The 21,825-nt window shown below is 47.4% G+C and overlaps 1 protein-coding gene across 9 annotated transcripts in view; it reads right to left on the bottom strand.

Moving 5' to 3' along the window:
- Nucleotides 1-21,825, bottom strand: part of Erich1 (glutamate rich 1) — a 142,516-nt gene that overhangs the window by 447 nt on the left and 120,244 nt on the right. For 3 of the 9 annotated variants that reach the window (XM_074055349.1, XM_074055350.1, XM_074055345.1), the window contains one exon: nucleotides 13,667-13,719. The exons of 3 other annotated variants lie outside the window; for them this stretch is intronic. In XM_074055349.1, the coding sequence (XP_073911450.1) occupies nucleotides 13,685-13,719 (35 nt within the window). In that variant the 3' untranslated portion in view covers nucleotides 13,667-13,684. Of the gene's footprint in view, nucleotides 1-20; nucleotides 12,446-13,666; nucleotides 13,720-21,825 lie in introns of those variants that run through there. 3 more of the 9 variants (XM_074055351.1, XM_074055346.1, XR_012441596.1) reach the window with 2 other exon arrangements.

The raw sequence follows: 21,825 nt of genomic DNA, 5'->3' as shown, positions 1-21,825 counted from the left end.
AAGAATGAATGTGAAGACCCTTGTTAAAGATGGGAAGGAAGACTTTGGGACAGTTTCAGGGGGGACCACGCAATGGGGTCTTACAGTAGGAATGAGAGAGTATGGGAAAATGGGGACTGAGAATTGGAGGTGGTGGTGGGGTGGTGGATGGTCATTCTCTCTGAGACAAAGAGGAAAGTCGGGTGTGTGTGTGTGTAGGGGGTGGTTCTTGCTGAAGGCAGGAGGGCAATAAGCAGCCAATCAGATGTGGAGAGGGTCTAGGCACAGAGCAGGAGAGTTCTGGCTGAAATGACTTAGCCATTTATCACTGGGCTCTTGGGAACGAGGCCAAGGATGAGACCTAGTCTGAAAAGAGACCAGAAGAGTGTGATGGGAGTTGGGTAGAAATAGAATCTTTGCAAGTGTCAGTATTTTAAAAAAATTCTTTTGGTGGTACTGGGGTTTGAACTCAGGGCCTTACTCTTGCTAGGCAGGCACTCCATCAGTCCTGTTTTGTGTTGGGTTTTTTTCCCGAGATAGGAACTCATGAACTATTTTCCCAGGCTGAATTTGAACCATGACCCTCCTGATCTCTTCCTCCTGAGTAGCTAGGATTATAGGCATGTGCCATCAGTGCCAGGCTCAAATGTCAGTATTTAAATAACTTTATGTGTGGGAACCGAAACTCATAAATGTTCACTTTTAAAGCTATAACCAGCACAGACAGATAAAACAGCAGAGGTAAGATCTTGGACTCTGGACCCAGCTGTTCCGCTCAGTGACTTGAGAAAATTACATCTTGTCTGTGCCTCTGCAAAGCAGGAGCAGTAGTAACACTAACCTCATAGGAGCTGTGAAGATGCTAACATTGCACCTGGGACACCACAGTGGTCAGTTCCCCTTGGCAGATAGAAGGGCCTGCAGGGGTCCCCAAGAGCTAGCAACCACACTGCAAGACCACAGGGGAGAGGGACAGAGCTGAAGTAGGCTTCCACAAAGCAAGTGGAATGGCTGGGGTCTCACGGAGCAGGTAGGATACCTTAGGGTCTGCTCTAAGCAGGTGGGATACCTGGGGTGTGCTCTGCTTGGGGTCTTACATCTGGAATCTAGTCTGAGCAGGTGAGACACCTGGAGTCTTGTCTGAGAAGATGGAACACCTGGGGTCTATTCTGAGCAGGTAGGACCCTGGGGTCTAGCCTGAGTCGGTGGGACCCTAGGGTCTGGCCTGAGCAGGTGAGATCCTTGGGTCTGCTCTAAGTAGGTAAGACACCTGAGGTCTAGTCTGAGCAGCTGGGACTCTAAGGTCTTCTCTGAGCAGGTAAGACCCTGTGGTATGGCCTGAGCAGGTGGGAGCCTGGGGTCCGGTCTGAGAAGAAGGAATGCCTTGGGGTCAGCTGTGAGGAGGTAAGTCAGCTGAGTCCTCACTGCAGAGTGCTTCTCTCGCTGCCCACTCCCCCCAGCTCCTCAGCACCACTGCCCACCCTGGATTGTTCTGCACTCCTTCACTTTGAGAGCTCAGGTCAAAGTGGTTTAGTTCCAGGCAACCCCTCTTCCCAGCTGCAGGGAGAGAACGTCTGTAGGAACAGCTGGGACAGACTGACAGACTGGGTGTGCAGAAGGAAAACAGCCTAGGCATCCAGGACAGGACAAGTGGAGATGCCCACATGACCATCTTCATGTGCCCACGATGGCCAACTGAGCTAGAGGGCTCTGCAGAGGTTGCTAGCCCCTCCTGGACAGGTCATCCATGCAAAGCCTTATCCCCGCCAACTCTGGCTTCTGGGAGAGTGTGAAGAGCCCTGTGCCTCCAGGTCTGCCACCCACTGGTATTCACACACCACACGCATACACACCCCTCACACCACACACCTCAAACACATACACCACACACACATAAAAGCCACACACTCTATACACATACACCACACGCACACAAAAACACCATGCAGCATATGTACACACCACAAATATCCCCACCACCACACAGCACACACACACACATATACAGACACCCCAAACATGTACACTCCATTTGCATACCACATACCTCATACACATACTCGTCACACACAAAAACTCACCACACACCCCATACACATATGCCATACACACATAAACACACACACTCCACTCAAACCACACACAGCCAGACACACACACACACATACACCACCCCCAGGCACATCCCCCACTGGTCAGGGTCTTGCACCAAGCCCACCTTCTTTCATTTCATTTGCAGGTGCACATGGTGGACAGGCAGACCCAACCTCAACAGGGGTGAGATTTGAGAAGCTCAGGTTTCCCACTGCACCACAGAATTTGTCTTTTTTTTTAAGATGTCAAGTGTAGTTTTTTTGAGAAGAGAAGCAGTGGGACACAGGATGACAGTTGTCACTGGAAGCTGCCACCTTCCCCTTTCTCTGTGATGAAGTATCCAGCAGGCCAGGAAGTCAGGTGTGCTGCAGTTTTGCTGGAAGAGCTCTGGGCTGAGCAGTATAGGGTGCTCAGGAGTTGGGTGGGCAGTGCTCCCTTTACTCAGCAGTTTTGGGGACTCTGTTCCCATCTGGACACAGAGGCTTTGATGTTGCTTCCATGGTTGGTGTGACCACTGCAATGCAACTGTCATTTTCTTATTTTTAAAGATCATATTTTAAAATGTGTTTTCCTTATACAATTCTCTCTACCCTTTTAATTTGGTTTCACAGCAATATATTTTCTACATTGATGTTAAGATATTCTCCATCTCCTAAAAATATTTATTGTGTTTTATGCTGCTTACAAGAGTAGTCCTCATTAGTAACAGCAACTTGATAACTGATGAAAAGCGCAACGTGAGGAGAAATTATGCAATGTGCAGTAACTTAGTAACTGAGCTAAGCACTTCAGCACTTCACCAAACACAAGAGATGAGGAATGCTGTGATTTCAAGACTCCCTCCCTCCCACCATCCCCAGGCACATAGTTCAGTGGTACATTGCTCTTAGTTATGGCCCCCAGCCACATGGATCAGATGGCATAGTCACCCAGCCACACACTCAGAGGCATCACCCATAGGAATAACCCCCAGCCAATCACTCAGGTAGCCTATCATCTGTAGGTTCATCATTGGCACCAGAGTCCACCAGGGTCAGGAGTTCTATGGACCATCTCCCTTCAGGGCGGGAACTTTCCTCACCCCTCCCTCCTGGTTCATCCTCCCCAGGCCAAGCTGCAGAGCGGGGAAGGTGCTCTTCCATCTAAGGAAGCAGCTGCCGCCCAGAACTCCTGGTCCTGGTGTGAGCCTCACATTTGCAAACCCCAGTCAACTCCTTGAATTCTCCTCCCAATCAGGCGCCAAGTTCAGACTTCTGTGTCTATGTTTTCATCTCTCACAGAAAAAAGCCCTGTAGGTTGTTGCTCCCTCCATCACTGTGTACCATGCATTCGTCCAGGTGAAGCAGGAAGGCTGCAGTATTGGTTCCCAGTTTGTATCCCTCTGTAACCCAGTGCACACCTGGTTCTGGGCATGGGTGGGCACTCCCAGGGCCATTCTCTTGCTAGGGCCACATGGGGTGGTTGCTGTACACTGACGTCCAGCAGCCTATAGGCTGAATGCTTGTAGAATGGATGCCACCTGCTTCCATCTCCTCATGAGCCAGTGGGGATGTAAGGAGGTCCTCCCTGCCTTAGCCAGGGCAGGCAGGTGACAAGGATGGCAGCAAGAGGGGCCATGAGGACAGGAGCCACTTGTCTCAGAGCCCACTCCTGGAAGGCAAGCTGAAGGAGTGCCACCTCAGACAGGTCCCATGACTCAGCTCTGGAAGCCTTCCTACCTGAACTCTACTCAGACTCCCCAGATGGGTGCATTCGTTCATTGAAGTACATTCATCTCTTAAATTCTTTTTATAAAAAGATTTTTCCCAAAAATTAGAAGAAAAAGAAAAGCAACTTTTTAAATCTAAGAATTTTATGTGCTCATTTAATCTAAATAATACTGGGAAAGCACCAAACTAAAGTGAAATTAATATCAATCCCACCACTCTGGGTGGAATAGAACAGTGCCTCAAGAGGTGTCTGTGTCTCGATCCTGGAAGTGACTAGGTGAGGGTGCATAGCAGTGGGGAATGAAGATGGCAGATGAAGTTAAGTTGATAACATCTGCTCTTAAAACAAGGATTACTCTGGATCACTGGGACTGTCAGTGTAGTGAGGAGGGTCCTTAAGTGTGGGAGGGGAGCTGGGCACCATAGCTCACATCTGTAATTCCAGCTACACAGGAGGTGGAAATCAGGAGGATCAAGGTTCAGGGCAGCCCTGGCCGAAAGCAAGACCCTGTCTGAAAAATAAGTAAAGCAAAACTGGAAGAGGGCAGAAGAAAACCAGAGAGACACACACTGCAAAGGGCTCAGACTCTGTGAGCCAGCCAGGAATGCAGGACCCATGATGCAGAAAGGTCCCTTAGGCCCTGCCAACAACTTGATTTTAGCCTGTGGCAGGATGAAGACCTCTGACTTACAGAGCTGTAGAATAACTTGTGTTGACCTGTGGCACAGGACACAGACACACACAGGTGGCCGTCACTGCATTTGGAGAAACTTCGTTCAGAATTTCCATTTCAGTACTTAAGGCCTTTTATGCCCTCTCTTCTTTCAAGAAAATTACCCCCTTAATTCACATCTTTCCTCCAGTCTTGGTTCATTTATGGCCATGTAGTGACAGAAAATTCTCAATAACAAACCTGTGGGCCTTGCAGAGATGTTCCCAGCGACATATTTGAACTCCTTGATGGTCTCCAGGTAAAAATGGCTCATGCCCCCCGGGCTTGTGTGGCTTCATTAAGGTCTCCAGCACACTGTCCACTCTCAGCTTTGCCTGACTGGGCTGAATCCTGGGACCGGGCTCCTCCTGTTCATAACCTGTGCTCAGGATCCCACTCTGCACCTGAAGAGTGCAATACTGGCTGGCAAAGATTTAAAGGAATCCAGCCACAAAGCGGTGCATCCAGCCTATGCCCAGCACTCTCTGAAGGATCCCTGTCCATGGAAAATGGACAGAGCCTGGAGCTCACCACAGTCAGTAATACTTCACCCATGAGGTCAGTATTCGCGATCTAATTGTTTCCAAGAGGAATTTGTCGCTCACAGAATCAAAACAACACACAGAACAGAACCAAGTGAAATGTGTGAACGTCCAGATTTCACCAGGCATGTAGCCTGTGGTTAACCTCCATCTATCTCAACACTGGTCTTCCTTGTAGAAGTCTGCGAGGAAACCAAATTTCCTTTATGTCCAGCTTCTGGAGCTGGGGGAAGATGCTTTCATTTCTAGTCAACTGGTTAAACCAAGAGTGTTTAAGCTGGGTGCTGGAGGCTCATGCCTATAATCCTAGCTACTTGGGAGGAGGAGATCCAGAGGATCCAAGTTGTACTACCAGAAAGCTGGTAATAGGACTCAATGTCCATTTACAAATAAGGGTTTTGAGGAAAAGGAAATAAGGTTTATTATTCATCAGGGAGAGACAACCTTTCAAAGCTCTGTTGTCCCACTTCTGAGAGATATCTGCCTTTTAAAGCAGAGGTCAGGGTTCAGCTTGACTGCGTGACCAGATGCATGTTCACCATGGCCGCTGGCCTTGGTTCTCCAGGTGTCCGGCGGCACTTCTCTGAAGCTGAATGTCTTGGCGACAGGTCTACTGCTCTGGTGGTCAGAGAGAGATAAGGGCGAGAAGACTGTCCGGTTTAACTGAAGAGAAAAGGGAGTTAACCTTGGGCTCTCCAGCACGTAGACAAAGAGGAAAAGAATGTCAGTTTAATGAACAGAGTAAACTGGCCAGCATTCAAGCTAGCTACACCAAAAAATTTTCCCTTTTGTAGTCCCTGTTACAGTTCGAGGCCAGCCTGGGTAAATAGTTCATGAGGCCCTATCTCCAAATTAACCAGAGCAAAATGGACTGGGCATGTGATTCAAACAGCAGAGCATCTGCTTTGTGAGCAAGAAGCCCTGAATTCAAACCCCAGATCCATCCACCGCCCCACCAAAAAACCCAAAGAGTATTATCCAAGCCCTAAGTTTTTATGTCTACTTATGTGAGAGGAATTGAAAAACAGTAATTCTCAAGAAAATGGAAAATTTCCAAACCTATGCAATCACACAGTAAGTGGAAACCAGGTAATTAATGTCCATATAATGCCCGATATGCTTTGTCCATGCTCGTTAATGACTGTGAACCAAAGATAATTGGAAGCATCTGGCATTGCTCTCAAACTGGCAAAGTTATAAGATAGTTATACAAATAATTATAATAATGAAATTAGAAGATAATTACAAACAATAATAAAAATAGTTTATAAACATTTAGGTTTTCGTTCTCCTCAACAATCAGTGAAGAGGCCAGAGGCAGAAAGTAGAAAACCATAGCTGGGCAAAACATCTTGTGTGTGACATGGGGCCAGGGGTCACTGGCCAGCACCCCAGGGGAGCAAACAGCAAGGACCCTAGGCTGGATCAGTGACCACCCTTAAGACAGGGCTATCCTGATTTCCTAAACCCAACGTCCAAGTCTCCTCCTTCCTCAGTGAACTGGCATGTGCAGTCTGGGGAGGGTAAGAAGGTAGATGGAGTGCAATTATTACCAGTTACTTAATGCCAGAGATTAGTCTGAAGAAGGAAGGGTGGGAAACAGAGGAAGTGGAGAAGGGATTCGTTTTGCATATCCATAGACACCTCCACATAGGAAAAGCAACATCCAGGATCCTTTCACAAGGAGCCTGAAGGCAGGGGTCCTCTTTGACCACTGTTTCTTATCTAAGTGGGACCATAGCCCTTCATCAGTTCCTGTTTCCTAGCTCTGTTCTCAGTCTTTGAACCTGTCAGATGGTCTGTGAAGAACAGCTGAACTCTAGCACCTGTGTGGCAACAACACAGATTTAGGGAAGAGCAGAGTGGGCTCTGAAAGGAAAACATGTTTGTGGAGCAGGCAGACAGGGTAAGTGTGCCCTGAGCTGAGCAGCTGGCTCCTTGCCTGACTAGTGCCCTAAAGTCTGCTTCTTTTATTTCCAAACAGGGGTTCTGTGCCAAGCCAGATGTTTCTCTTATCCCAACAGGTAGATTTTGCCTTCAAAGTGTGATGGTTTACTTCCTTCCTAACAAAATAACGAAGTCTGTTTCAGTATCATAAAGTGCCATAAGCACTTTATAGTCACCTCGTCTCCCTTTAACTTCACCTGAAACAAAACTCTTTGACCAAGAGACTTTTCTCCTTTCTTCCTGAGTCAAAGCTCTGCCTCAGAGGGGATCCCTGTCTCAGAGGAGATCCCTTCCTTTGAGGGATCTCTGTCTCAGAGGGAATCCCTGCCTCAGAAGGGATCCCTGCCACAGAGGGATCCCTGCCCAAGTGTGTGTGTCTGTCTGTTGTGCCTGTGCATGACTCAGTGTGTGTGGGTGTGTGCTGCTGAGGCTCAGGACACACCTCCCCAAAACATGACTGTGGGAGACAGAGATGTGCGCCTCTAATGGCTGCCCTCTCTTGGGAGGTTTCTCTCAGATGTGAAAAGCCAGCATCAGCTCCAGGGATTTGAAGTGTCATCCTAAGCATCCACGAATCAGGAGAGCTGTCTCTGTGTGCTATGTTGTGGATGACCCACAGCACAGGGCTATGGTGTGGCCCCTGGCAGGGAAGTTGTCCCAACAGACCTCCAACCTGCAATGCTGCCACCTGGTCAGCCTTCAATGCCCTCAGGAACACATCTAGGTGAGTTCACCAAGCCCAGGTGTCTGCAGACCCCATGAGACCTGGACCCTTACTGAGAGCTGTTTTACTGCAAAGCTGTCATTGCATTTCCAAACACAATGCTGACACAGCAGGTCTTGTCTTGGCGAAGCAGCAAGGTATAAGTGACCAGAATAAGACAGTCCTTGAGGATGCTCAGGCCCATGGTGCTTCCCACAAAGGGTTCCTTTCCTTTCCATCACTCTCGTTTGACATGTGAGAAACAGGCAGTGCTTCAGGTCACAACTGTGCCTGGATCACCCTCCCATCAACTCCTCTAGTCCCTGGAGACACATGTGGGTGGCAGGACCTCTTCTCAGCCCAGGGAGACAAAAGCCTTCATTTGGTTAATGGTTTCTTAGCTATGATACCAGAAACACAAGTAAAAAAAAGGTTAGATAAATTGGACTTCATGGAAATTAAATACTTTGTGCATTAAAGGACCCAATCAAGAAAATGAAAAAACTCAGACAGGGAGAACAAATTCCCACACTACATCTCTGATAAGGCTCTAGTGTCTGGAATCTATAAAACTCTCAGAACTCAACAACAGAGACACCCAATTAAAATATGGATAAAGGACTGAATAACATTTCTCCAAAGAAGATTCTCCAGTGCTCAACCAGCTCATGGGAAGACAGGGTCATCAGAATCGGGGAGGTGTAAAACCACACCAAGAACCCACGTTGCACCCCTAGGATAGTCATAGATTTTTAAAAAGGGAAATAGCAAGAGTCAACATGGATGTGGAGCAAAGAGCTCTCTGTCCTGCTGGAGCAGCTGCTGTGGAAAACAGTTTCTCAGTAAGTTAAGCAGAGAATTTCCACATGATGCTGCAATTCCACTTTGGGGTACAGACCCCAAAGAACTGAAAACTGGTATCCAAGAAAAAAAGTGTACTTGGACACTCACAGAAGTTATTTCCAGTAACCAGAAGGTGGAAACAACCCAAGTGTCCACCAGCTACAAAGGAAAACAGAATGCTGGTCTTGTACAAGGGAGTATTATTCAGCCACAAGAAGGGAAGCGCTACAGATACACCACAGCCTGAGGGAACCTTGAAAAGAGATTCTGAGAGAAGCCAGACATCAGAGGCTACATACTACGTGGTCCCATTTACATGAAGAGTCCGGAGGAGGCAAATTCACAAGGTCAGAAGGCAGCCATGGTTACCAGGGACCAGAGGGAGAGGGATCAGGGAGTGACTGTTGCCGAGCACAGGAGAAAGTTCAGAATTAGATAAAGTCCACCCACAACATTGTGAACGAACTAGATGTCATCAGTAGTCAATTTTACAGTAAGTATAATTTACCCCAGTATGGCAATAACAAAACAGGAAGATGATAAAAAATGGAACGTGGCATATCTGGAAAATCCTTCAGAATCAACTGAAAAGCTGCCTCAAACAACAAGAAATTGGTGAAGTCCATGGTGTAAAATGAGAACACCCAATGCAAGCACGTCCAGGAGAGCAAAGGGCCAGAAGTCACAAAGGAAGGAAAGTTGATGTAGAAGAGCAAGAGGCTCCTGGAGGGCTGCTTCTCTCTCCCCCTCATCTCGCCCACACCCACATAGGCATAAACTAGAGACCCTATGTCAAAAATAACCAAAGCAAAATAGGAGGAGGCATGGCTCAAGTGATAGAATATCTGCCTAGCAAGCGTGAGGCCCTGGGTTCAAACTCCATACCACCAAAAATAAAGTAATAATAATAATAACATAAATTAAACCAAACCCAGAAGAGACGGCAGTTGTAGGAGAGAAAGCTGGGGAGGAGAGCACCAAGCATAAGGACGCCGGCTACCTGCAGAGGACAGTGGGGGTCTGTGTGTGGAGCCTCCTGCAAGGGAGGGGGGCACACACTGCCCCTCAGTTCCTCTCCCAGGCAGAAGGTCAGAGAATCAAAGCATCCCTCCCTGGGCCTACACAAACTGGCATTTGAGACTCCCATGAAGGAGTCACGGATGTAAGCAAGCCCCCAAATACCTCCAAAGCAGCTTTTAGAGCTTTGGTTTCACAGGTCACTCAGAGGCCATGGACCATGTGAGGAGCAGTCAGTCAGTCTCGGTCAGTCAGTGTCCTGGCAGGAAATATGTGAAGTGCTCAAATCTGCAGCCAAGGAGGTTCAATCAAGGGACTGACAGCAGAGAAGTAACACGAAAAGCACAGGCAGGCTTGGGGAAGCAACAGGAGAACCAGGCCTTCACTGTCAGCACCCCAGCTGGTAGGCACCTCCCTCCTGGGAGAGAGACTGCGGATGTCCCTCATCAGGACAGAGGAGGGGGCGCAGAGGAGGAAGCAGCAGCCAGCAAGCCAGTCACCCCTCCAGTTCCTCCTGCAGCACTCGGGCCGAAACAGGCTCAGGCTGGGAATGCGCCTCTAGCTGCCTTCTTTGCCTGGTGGCTGCATGCTACAAACAAACCAATAGCCAGGATGCTGCCAGGGGTCTAGAGTGTTCCTTGGACACATTCAGGCAGACATCTGTACAAATAAAGGCCCAGGTGGGGAGTCAAGAAGGCCGGGGTTGTGAAGAGCAGGGTGCTAAGCCCCTGTTGTCCCCACCTGGCTCCCTGGCTCATGGACAGCCTGGTGGCAGAGGTCACTGAGCACCGGGCCTGACTCTTGTGTGGCAGCCCCTCACAGACTGACAACACTTGTCACTTCTAAGATGCCCTCTTCCAAAGCTAGTGCACACATGGGGTTTTAATGGTGCTGCAGAATGTCACAGTTCTCCACAATGGGCTTACTCCATTCCAAAGTGACGTGTGGACAAATGGGGGTGGACAGGAACAGGGATCTTTGTGTGCATGAACTCTAAAGCACAGGGATGTTCCAAAATTTCTTTTTAAGTTGGAACACGGCAACAGTTGGGGTTTCCAGGGATAACCCCGGAAAGCACTTAGGGATCTACCAGCTAAAGAAGTGTGCTTAATGACTTTCAGGGGAAGCGTGTGTTATTAGATACAGTTTCTTTCAGAAGTAGGTGAGAGGTTACATAGATGGTCCTTCATCTCTTTAATTAAACTATTCGTACACGGTTGTAAGATCCTGTGTGCTTCTCTAGTTTCCCTGTGTGACATCTTGAGAAGCCAGTGTGTCATCATGGTGGGATGGGGACACACAAAATGCAGGAAGTGCAGAGCATCATGGCCTGGCCCTTCACCACCCTTCATGGCCTCACAGGAGTCCTGCAGCCCTGTTGCCTGTCAGGGACTGGTCTGCAATCCGGTCCTCCTATGTTGTCCTCAATGTCCTGTCTGCAGCACTGTTGACTGGCTTTTCACCCAGCACAACTCATTTTGCTTGTCTGGAGTTCCCCATGTGGATGCACCAAGGTATTTAAACTTTTGCCCACTAAAGGACTCCTGCATCATCCAGCTCCTGGCCATCAGCAAAGCTGCTGCAAATGTGTGCAGGTTTTGTGTGCATATCTCTGGGACACCAGGAGCAAGTGTTGGTCCCAGGTGACAGGGTAAAATAGCGATTCTGCTTTAAAGGAAATGAGGAAATAGTTTACTCTGGGTCAAATATGAATGGCGATGGCCTGGGAACATGGATTCAAGTTACCCTGAATGGCGTGTTCCACAGACGAAGAGAATTTCAGAGAACAGTCATTAATCAAGACATTTTCTGATTACAGTGCTGGAGCATCTGGTAGGCAGCTACAGTAAGGTGGGGGAGGGTGGTCCTTTCCAATAGGCTTCAGAGGCCATAAATTCTTAGCTTTAGGACTGGTGGAGACTAGAGGCCTGCCAAGCTTAGCCATGCAACCTGAGATGTGAGGAGACACACAGAGGGTAAAAACTAATGGCTACTAAAGGGGCTTAGCACCCCAAGATCATTTGGCTCTCATTCGGCAACAACCCCCTCTCCACAATCACCATCACAATCACTTTGTAGTTACAGAAGTCAGGCATCTTTACAACAGATATGGCTTCTTCATTGAACTTTAGCCACATGGGCTCACTATTTAGTGTTTAAAGAAACTGCCAAGTGTTGTCCACGGGCTGCCTGATTTTGCCACCAGCCATGTCCGAGACATGGCTACCAGCCTCCTACCAGCATTTGGCTTGGTGTAGTTTCTGATTTTCCTCAAAGCCACATTCTGATAGGACACAGTAGTACCACACTGAGATGGAGCATTTCCTCATGGCTGGCTTAATTTCTACCTATGTAAACGCTTTGCAAGGCACACGTTCAGATTCTGTGCTCATTTTCTGACTGGTTGTTGGCTTGCTTTTCCTATTGGATTTTGAGTGTTCCATCCATGTTTAAGATGCCAGACTTGTTGGATACATGGTCTGCCCACACTATTTCCTACCCCAGGGTTTCACAGAGCAAGTTTTATATTTTTGATGAAGTCCTTGAAATTCTGCTCCTTTTTGCCATTGGTGTCAGGAATAGGAGGAACTCTGTCTGAAGATTTCTTCACACAGATGTTTTTCTAACATCTTGGTGGTTTTGTGTTTTGCATTCAAGTTCATGACCCACTATGAGTAAATGTTTGTGAGAGATGTAGACTCAGGCCAAAGTTGATTTTCTCCTTGGATGCTGGGTCTCTATAACTGTTTGCTGAGAGGACCTCCTTCCTCCATTGGACCGTGTTGCACCTTCATCAGAAGTATGTTGGGCATATTTGTGTGGGTTTATTTCTGGGTTCTCTATTCTGATCCATTCGTCTCTGGGCGTCTTTCCATCAATATCACACTGTCCTGGTTACTGTAGATAGGAATAAGGAATGGAATTGTGTGGAATGCTTCCTTTCTCCTTATTCTTTTCTAGTTCCTTTCTTTTTTGCCTCTTCCCCCCAGAGCCACCCCAGAAGCCCTTCCCTGTCCAGAGCTCTTGAGGTTACCTGGCCATTTCTCTAAGTCTCAAACTTTTGTGGATGTCTGTGCATGTATACATAACTAAAATGTTTTCCTCCTGTTTCCTCTATCTGGGTCAACCACAGACAGGCTAGGCCCTAGGATGGTAGCAGGAATCCTTTCCCTTTCCGACAGACCCTGCACTTCCATGTTATCTCCACTTCCCCATTCTAGCTGCTTCTTTCAGTGTCCAGTAAGTCCCTTAGACCATGTGTAGCTGGCCAGATGCTGTCAGGGATGAGATGTTGTCCTCTGGACACATGTGATATAGGAGTGACCACACTGCTTTGTGAACAGAAGGGTGCCAGACTTCAAGGATCATACCCCACCCAAAGTATAGGGCTCTTCTTTGACCTCTATTTGGCTGCTTTTATGTATAATTAAGTTGGTTTAAACACAGGGCTCTACAGTCAAAACACCAATCTGAAAGCCACTGAGCCAGTGACTCCTCAATTTCCTTGAGGCTTCCAGAGGGCACAGATCGTACTCGAGGTTTGGTGGAGTCAGGACCAGCCCCTGTAGCATTAACTGTGCCTTCCAGACACAACGAGTGGATGACACTTGCCTCCTAGACTGCACATGAACACCTCCTCCTCCCCTCGTCTCCACCTAACAGTCTGTGTCTGTGGCCTGAGGTTGTGCTGAGGTCAATCTGCCCACAGACCAGAGCCCTGTTCAGTACAATCATCCAAGGGTCACGTCAAGAAAATGACAGAGCATTGGGGGAAGTCAAGAGATATAATGAACCCAAAGCAGAAAGCATAAGTCAGTGCCTGACTAACCCTCCCACGACACCAAAACAGCTGTAAACAACCACAGAAAACTGCTCGCCCTATGAAGTACTGGCTGCTACAGGAAAAGAACTGGTGGAGTCCTGCTCCTCGCAGACGGACAAGGTGGTGACATTTGCTCTTCCCACCTCCCCACCCACCACGTCCACAGGGTTTGAGGCAAGAGTGTCCTGATGGCTGATTCCACCTTGGGTCTTGCTTTGCACCGCACTGACACAGATTCAATGCACTTCTGATTTTCCTTTAAACTTTTGCTTTGAACCAGCAAGAGACACACTTACCCAACATCTGTTCTCATGTTAGTGTAGCTCCCTGGAGGGTGTGTCCTGATGTGCTGCAAAATAACAGAAAACATGTCCCTGGGTGTTCTGAGACACGAACAATTCCAAACTCTGTCCTGTTGTCCCCAAAGTACTGTTGCACTTGAGAGGCTATGTGACACTTCATGGATACTTAATGATCAAATAATCATATTCTCACTGCACTAAAATAAGAAAATTAGGAAAATATAAACAAGAAAATAAAAACGATCCATTACCAGAGATAACCGTAATGAGCATTTTGGTATATTTTTCTCCATCTACACACACACACACACACACACACACACAACTGCATTCAGACTCCACATATACTATACTTATATATCACATTTAAAAATTAATAGACTATTTTTCAGAACAGTTTAGGTTTACAGAAAAACGGCATTAAGTAGACAGTTCCCACATGCCTGGTTTCCTATTGTTACCATCTTGCACTGGTGTGGTCCATTTGCTACAGTCGATAAGCAATATGATACATTATTACATTAACCAAAGTCCTGGCTTACCTGAGGGTTCGCACTTGGGGCTGTGCTATGGTATGGGCAGGTGGATCACGTATCCATCACCAGGGATCATGCAGAGTAGTTTCCCCGCCCATCTTCTCCCCGACCTCTGGCAACCACTGACTTCACCGGCTCCATGGCTTTGCTTTTTCCACGTCATATGGTCGGAATCACAGTCTGCAGCCTGTTCAGATTGGCTTCTTTCACTTAGTAATGCACTAAAATCTCTCAATGCCTTTTCATGGACCAATACACTGTTTTGTTTTTCTTCCTCTTTTTTGTTTTTCAGGAGAAATGTCTTACTGTGAAGTTATTCTTTTAACACCTCTAGCATAAATTCTGGGTGAGCCAGGACAGCCACTTTGTGTCTTGTTGTAGCAACACTCTTGCTCTGATGGTGTTTGGATGGTGTCTCTCTTGGGTACAGTTCCATGGCTTCCACAGTAGGAGAATTAAAAGGCCCCTTCTTGTTTCCGTATCTGTCGCCTGATGTCTGCAGCCTCTTTGTGCACTTTCTCAGAGCAGTGGCCACAAAGGACACATTTCTGCTCCCAATGACCACATGCAGCACAAGTGTATGCATGTTCTTAACTTTGATAAGCCCTGAGGGTTTCTTCCCCCATGCTGATGCAACACTAATCTTTGTGTCTGGGAGCTGCTGTCCAAAAGATACCATCAAAAGGTTGGCACTCTCTTTATTTCCACTGGTGTCATTTACAGCTCTGTAAATATGGTTGGACCCTGGACTGCTAATGCTCATCCCATGGAGGAATGGGAAACCCTGGCCAGCTGTGAGGTGTCCACTACAATAGTTCCCACCTGCTTCTGAGCAGACCCTGCCTGCATACAGAACCACCATGCGTTCCTCTTCAGCACTGAACATCCCACTGTCAGGATGGACCACAGTATCTTTTTTTATTCACCTTAACAACTTGGTTGCTTTTGAGTTTGCGCTGTTGAATGAATACGTGTAGTACTGGATATACAGTTTTCAACTGGTTTGGGGAAACATTGTTCGGTAAGAAAATATCGAACCATTTTGTGTTCCCACCAGCAAGAACCTCGCCAGCATTTGGTGCTGTCGGGGTTCTGGGTCAGGCCATCCCATGAGCTGTGTGGCAGTACCCTATCATTCTAATTTGCGACTCCCGCAGCCATGACCAGGAGCAGCTCTTCACTGCCATCAGCGTATATTTTTTGTGTTTGAGGGTATTTTGTAGATGTTCTTTGTCAGGTATGGAAGATGTCTTCTATTCCTAGCTTGCTGAGAGGTTTATGGGTTATTTGACTTTGTCAAAAACTTTTTTTGCATCTGTTGGTGTGATTATGTGCTTTTTTTTCTTCTTTGATCTATGGATGTGGGGATTGCATGATTGATTTTCAGTTTTCAGGGTTTTGCTTGTTTTTATCTGGGCTCTTTGATAAGTTTTTACATTTCAATTTGGAAATTTCTACTGGCACTGTGCAAATTTACTGTCTCTCCTCAGCCGTGTCCTGTGTGCTGATGAACCCATCAGAGGCATTCTTTATTTCTTCATGGTGTTTTTATCCCTCACACTTCTTTCTCATTCTTTTTTGGTTTTCATCTCTGCCTGCATTATTGATCTGATTTTACATGTTCAATTTTCCCTAACAGAGCTCTCAGCACATTCTGACAGTCGTCTTCAGTTCCTGGTATGAAGTGCCAACACCTCTGCCATCTCTAGGTGTGGTTCCAATGCTCACTCTGTATTTCCAAACTGTCTTTTGTCTTTTAGTGGGCCTTCTAATACCCTGTTGAAAGCCAGCCAAAATGATAGCATAAAGGAAGCCCAAGGCAGCTGAGCTTCAGTGTGAGGTTCACACTCTTCTGCAGAGCTGGGCCATTTACCATTGGCTCTAGCTGTGGGTTCAGAGGCTGGGGTTCCTGAGGGGTCCTGGTGTTATCCCTCCTGGTGTCTTTAGTTGCCCCCTGGAACTCACAGGCTGGTGTTCCTCCACCTCAGCCACTCCGCCAGACCACTACTCCATTTTCAACTTGGCTATCACAGTGTGGGGGGGAGGGGGTCAGGGTTATTTCTTCTTAGTAAACTGTGGTACTCTGTGTCCACCTGTCTGTCTGCCACTCTCTGTATCTACCTCCTCGCTGTGTCTCACAGTGATTTGTCCAGTGACCTCCTTTCTCTGATGGATCTAAGAAGAGTTATTCATTTTCACTTTGTTCAGATTTTTATTGTCAGGACAGTGGTGACAGTCCCCAGCTCCTCACATGCAGACCAGAACCAGAACCCCCCCACACACACACACCTTCTTTCCTTAGGACAATTCTGTGGCAGTGACATCAGTGCAGCCTGGAGGAAGTGGGAGTGAGCATGTGCTCTATCTCCCCAGTTCAGATGCATTTCCCATGGCTTCCCTCACAGTCACTGTGACTGCAGAGCTGTGGTGGAGCAAGGTTGCAGGCACACAGGAGCTGGGGCCCAAGAGCCTCATCTGATGGAGCATCATCCATGGATGAGCCACTGTTTGGTGTGGCTGTGCTCAGGTGAGGTGACAAGGCTGTTTGTGGCACTTGGAGTATGATAGTAGACACAAAACAAGGCTAGTACCTTCACTTTCTCTTTTCTGGTGCCTTTCAATTCTTTTAGTTAGTTAGAGTCTGGATGAGCTTCTTCGTGCTGTGCAGCTGGTGCTCATGACATACCTTGTGATAAGAAGACCCTCTGCCTTCCCTCCGCTGGGTCCCTGCATACTGCAGCCCTTGGCAGGAGGTGAGGACACCTCCCAAGTTGGAGCTGGATCCTCTCCAGGGCCACCTGCCTAGCACCTGTAGGAATAACCTGCAGCTGAGCAGGGAACAGAGGTCCCAGCTGGTGCCACAGGGCTATGGTGGCATCCCTCTTTGGGGCTGGAGGTGCTGGAACAGAATGCAGGCTTTGGGGGCTAGAGTGGGTAACTAGTGCACCCAGCTGTCTCCCCTGGCCTCTCTGACTGCAGTCAGGTGCTTTCAGTGCTGGCTTTCTGTCCTTCCTGTGAACCACCCACCACTCTTTCCTTGTGTCCCTCTTGTTTGTATCAACCTGACTTGGTTTGTTCTGCTACTTTACTGGAACTGCCAAGAAGGCAGTTTCTTTTTAAACTTGATAAATTATTACGCTCAGACAACTTGCTGAAAGAAAAGCCATCAGAGGTTTGATTGGCTTGTGTGGTGGTTAACCACTTTCACCTGCTCTTAAAGCTATGGCAATTAGTATGTTAGGTCAACACCAGTTACCACTGTCACTGCCGCCTCTAGTCTAGCCCTTCAAGCCCTTTGCCCTACTGTTTACTTCCTGGGCTCTTGTTAGGATTGATCACAGTCCCCAAAGAGCCACCCAAGCACCTCCCTAACTAATGATTTGTGTCTAATGGAACTCAGTAAATATTTAGTACTACAGTTGCAGATGGTGGGTAGGCTAGTCCCTGTCCACCAAACAGAAGTTGTCTGATGAGTGAATCTTCAGGACATTTGTGTTCACCTAGAATGAGCATGTGTTTGAAAAATGCTTTTAAAGTAAGGTAAAATTTTTCTCCAAAAATTATCCAATTACCAGAACATCCTAACTTGTCTCTTTTTTCCAGTAGAATAAGCAGCAAGCATAGCTTCCAATTCTTAAGATGAAGCTCTGCAATTGAATAAATATCAACTATCATGACAAAATTTACACATGGACAGTTCAGAGCAAATAGACTGGAGTTGGTTAACTCATACGAAAATCAATTCCTTTTATTTACCATCAAGAATTTTCAAAAAGGAAGTGCACACGCTAATTACCCTTGGAACAATATCTCAGTGTGGGCTCTGCTATTGTTCCTTTCATCTTTCGAGCACCTTTCACTGGTAAGAGTCCTTAAAGAAAGCCTTAGTCCAGTCTGGCATTACTACAGGGACTCAGCTTTCGAGTGGCAGTAACAGTTGTCCCTTTCTCTATCCCTTTGCTTTCCTAATGTAAATTTCTCTTGCTTTTTTGTTGTGGTAAAATACAAGCCTTCATCTGTCAGGGCTGCTATAACAAAGCACCACAGACTGGGAGGAAAACAAAGTACAGATGATATTTACTCTCACAGTTCTGGAGGTGGGAGCCCAAGGTCAAAGCACCAGTGGGCTCTGTGTCTGCCGACAGCTGCCTCCTAGTTCATGGGCAGTGCCTTCTCTTTGTCCTCACATGGTGGAAGGGGTAATAGGGTTTGCTGGGTTCCAATTTAGAAGGGCCATAATCCCATCATGAGACTCCACCTTCATGACCTCCCAAATACTTCCCTCACACCCCACCTCCTAACCCCTTACCTGAGGGTTAGGGTCCAACAAATGAATTTGGGGAGACTCAACATTCAGACCATAGCGAGATACTTTTTCTTTTTGCCATCTGTGGCGCTGTAATATGTATTTTGGGACTTTCGTCCTCAGTTTCTGAGTGATAACTACTAAGGTCCTTGTTATTGTCAAATGACTAAAACAAGAAGCGTATCTTTTCTTAAGGTATTTGCCTTTGTCCTTGTTTCCTGAAGCAGTTTTGAAAGTTTCCCAGCTATGGAGATGAAATGCCGGGTATGTTAGGCCTTAGAGAAAATGCTGGGTATGTTGGGCCTCCAGGCAGCCTCAGAAATCAAAGTTCTCCCCCACCTTCTCCACCTCCGTCCCCCTCCCCTCCTCAAGGCAGGCCATAGAAACTAAAAACACACTCTACTTTTTCCCACCTTTCTATCTTGGAACTGGCCATAAAGAAATTCTCAAGACCCCCATTTCAGAGAGCCCCTACCCCACACTGGGAGGAAGGAACACTGCACAGAGAGAGACACCAAGACTCTGGACAGATGGGCCTCACTGGGTCTCAGTCCTTTGGCTGTAGATGACACCTTTTATGAATCACCTTTCTACATGGCTGTCACACTTCAATCATACCTGTGCAATGAAGTCTCCGTAAAAATCCAGAGGGAGAGGACTCAGGAGCCTCTGCACACTGGGCCTGTGGAGGCCCCAGGAGTGAACAAGAGTGCAAACATGTGCTGGAAGGGCTCCCCGGGGACAGAAGCTCCTGTGCTCAGGACCCTGTCAGACCCCATCCTGTGGGTCTCTTCATCTGTTCATTTGTATCCTCCAAGTATCCTTTGCAATAAACCAGCAAACATGTTTTCTTGAGTTCCAAGTTACTCAAACCTAAAGGGGGTATGCAGAAACCCTAGCTGGTAGCGGGTAGGGCAGACCTTCCAGAGACCTGGACTGGTGATTGGACCTCAGGTGGGGGCCACCCTGAGGGTCTGTCATTGTCTCCAGGTAGAGTCAGAATTGAACCAGAGGCTGCCCAGCCAGTGTCTGCTGCAGAATCGACTGCCTGCTTGGCATGTGGAAGAAACACACACACCTGGGGTCGGGAGCCTGTGGTAAGAGCCATGGAAGGAGCTGAATTGACTTTTTCCATGTGTCCTCGGACACCTTGTTTCTGCCTACAGTTCCACAGCATTGCTTATGACCATACTGCTGTGCAACTGTCACCAACACCCTCTTACAGGAGTTCCTCACCTTCCCACTCTGAAGCTCTGTCCCAGTCTGCTTCCCCAGGCCCTGGCACCACCATTCTACTTTCTGTCTCCATGAAGCTGATGAGTGAAAACTCCAGAGACTTCCTACCTCTCAGGCTTTGCCTCCTGTGTGTGCAGGTCTGTCTGGGCACACATACATTCAGCTCACTCAGAGATATTCTACGGGGGAGTTGCTGAGCCATAGGGTCTCCCTGACTTTGTGAGGAAGACATAGTAGATTTTCTGCTTTACCTGGGAGGTGAGATGTTTGAAAATCTAGGTGGATTATCAAACTTCAGCTAATTTATTGCCTATATGGCCAAGGATTTAAGAGAACAAAACTGGGAGGCTCATGACAGAGGCCTGAGGAGAGTGGATGGATGGATCATCAGAGCAGATGTGGAGTTTATGACATCTGTGTCTCCATGGAGCACTCACTTGGAAATTCCCTCTTCCAGCAAGCTTCCCATAATGAGGTGGTCAACACAGAGAATGGACACCCTTGAGTTTTAGCCAGTGTCCCCAGAGCTTAATCAAAGGGCTTGCAAACACATGGGTGTGGGGCCAGGATGCTGGGCTCCTGAATGGGGTGGCTGCTCACACTGCTCATTCATCTCAGAGGCACAGCGTTTCCGGGCCGGCTGCTGATGGCAGGTCAGTTCTGTTTCACTCCACCATACAAGAAGAGCAAGTCTCTGATTTCCCCATACTCAACACTTTACTGTTAACAGTTTTTTTTTTCCTTCTACAATGAATTCATGCTGTTTTTGTAAGGAAAAACCACAGAGCCTGAGGAATGTGTTTGTAAGGACAGGACAGGATAAGGGATGTTTGCAACAGACACTGAGAGGAAAAGCTCAAAGGTCAGAAAGAAACCATGTCTGGTGTCCCTGAAGCCATGGCCCAGAAGCCCCTGGTGCCAGAAGCCCAGCGAGAAGAGGCTGAGCACCTCCACAGATGACACCAGATGTTGGTCGGGGTCACTTTGGTGAGAATATTGGAGAAAGAAAACAAACAGGATGTGAAGCAGAGTGAAGGGGCCGTTTCAGAAAGTGGCTGTGTGGGATATAGAGACCAAGGCACCCCTGGGGAGGCATGGAAAGGGGACCTTGGCTTGGAAGCACCCCATTCCTGAGTCAGGGATGGAAGAGGGCAAGTTCAGCTTACGGACTCCTTTGTAGCAGAGCTGCACTGAGCAGCTTCCATCCTAGGACTGAGAGGGACAGAAGCAAAGAACAGACACAAGGTAAGAGGGAGGCATTGTGGGGTCCAGGCAGCCTTGGTGGGGAGGGGAAGGGAGATGAAAAGGCAGGATTATGGTATGAAAGTCCAGATAAAACAAGATGAGAGGGAGGGAGGCTAACGAGAGGACCCAGGGATAGGAGATGGCAGCCGAGGAGGGTTTGGGTCAGTGAGCAGACATGAGCTTGGTGCTGAGAGCAGGCACAACCCCACTGAGGCTGAAACCTTGCAAATCATCCTACCTTTTGCTAATGTTCACTCACCTAGACAAAAAACTTTATTTTCATTTAATTTCCAATTTTTACTTAACATGAAATGACAGTGGATGGAATCTGGAACCAGTGAAGTCTACAATGTGCTTGCACCATGTACAGAAGTGCTCAGTTGAAGCACTTCTTAGAGAATGCATTTGGAACCCATTATACAGATGAAGTGCATTTGAAGCAGAAACATTCCAAGTATGAAAGCATTTTTCATTAGGCATAGCCAAAAAGACATGATAAAGGTATATTTTAAATCTATTAGTATTCTTCTTTTTCTTTCCTTTTGTATTCTTCTTTTTCTTTCCTTTTTTTTTTTTTTGGCACTGGGGCTTGAACTCAGGGCCTTCACCTCAAGCCACTCCACCAGCCCTATATTTGTGAAGGGTTTTTTGAGATAGGATCTCAGGGAACTATTTGCTTGGGCTGACTTTGAACCGTGATCCTCCTGATCCCTGCCTCCTGAGTAGCTATGATTACAGGTGTGAGCTACTGGTGCCGGGCTAGGAAATGTATTTTAAAAAAGGAGAAATATACAACATTACATGAGTAAATTATAAAACTCAAGTCAAAC

The sequence above is a fragment of the Castor canadensis genome, chromosome 14 (assembly GCF_047511655.1).
Source record: "Castor canadensis chromosome 14, mCasCan1.hap1v2, whole genome shotgun sequence".
NCBI lineage: Eukaryota > Metazoa > Chordata > Mammalia > Rodentia > Castoridae > Castor > Castor canadensis.
This window is presented reverse-complemented; position numbering and strand designations above follow the sequence as displayed.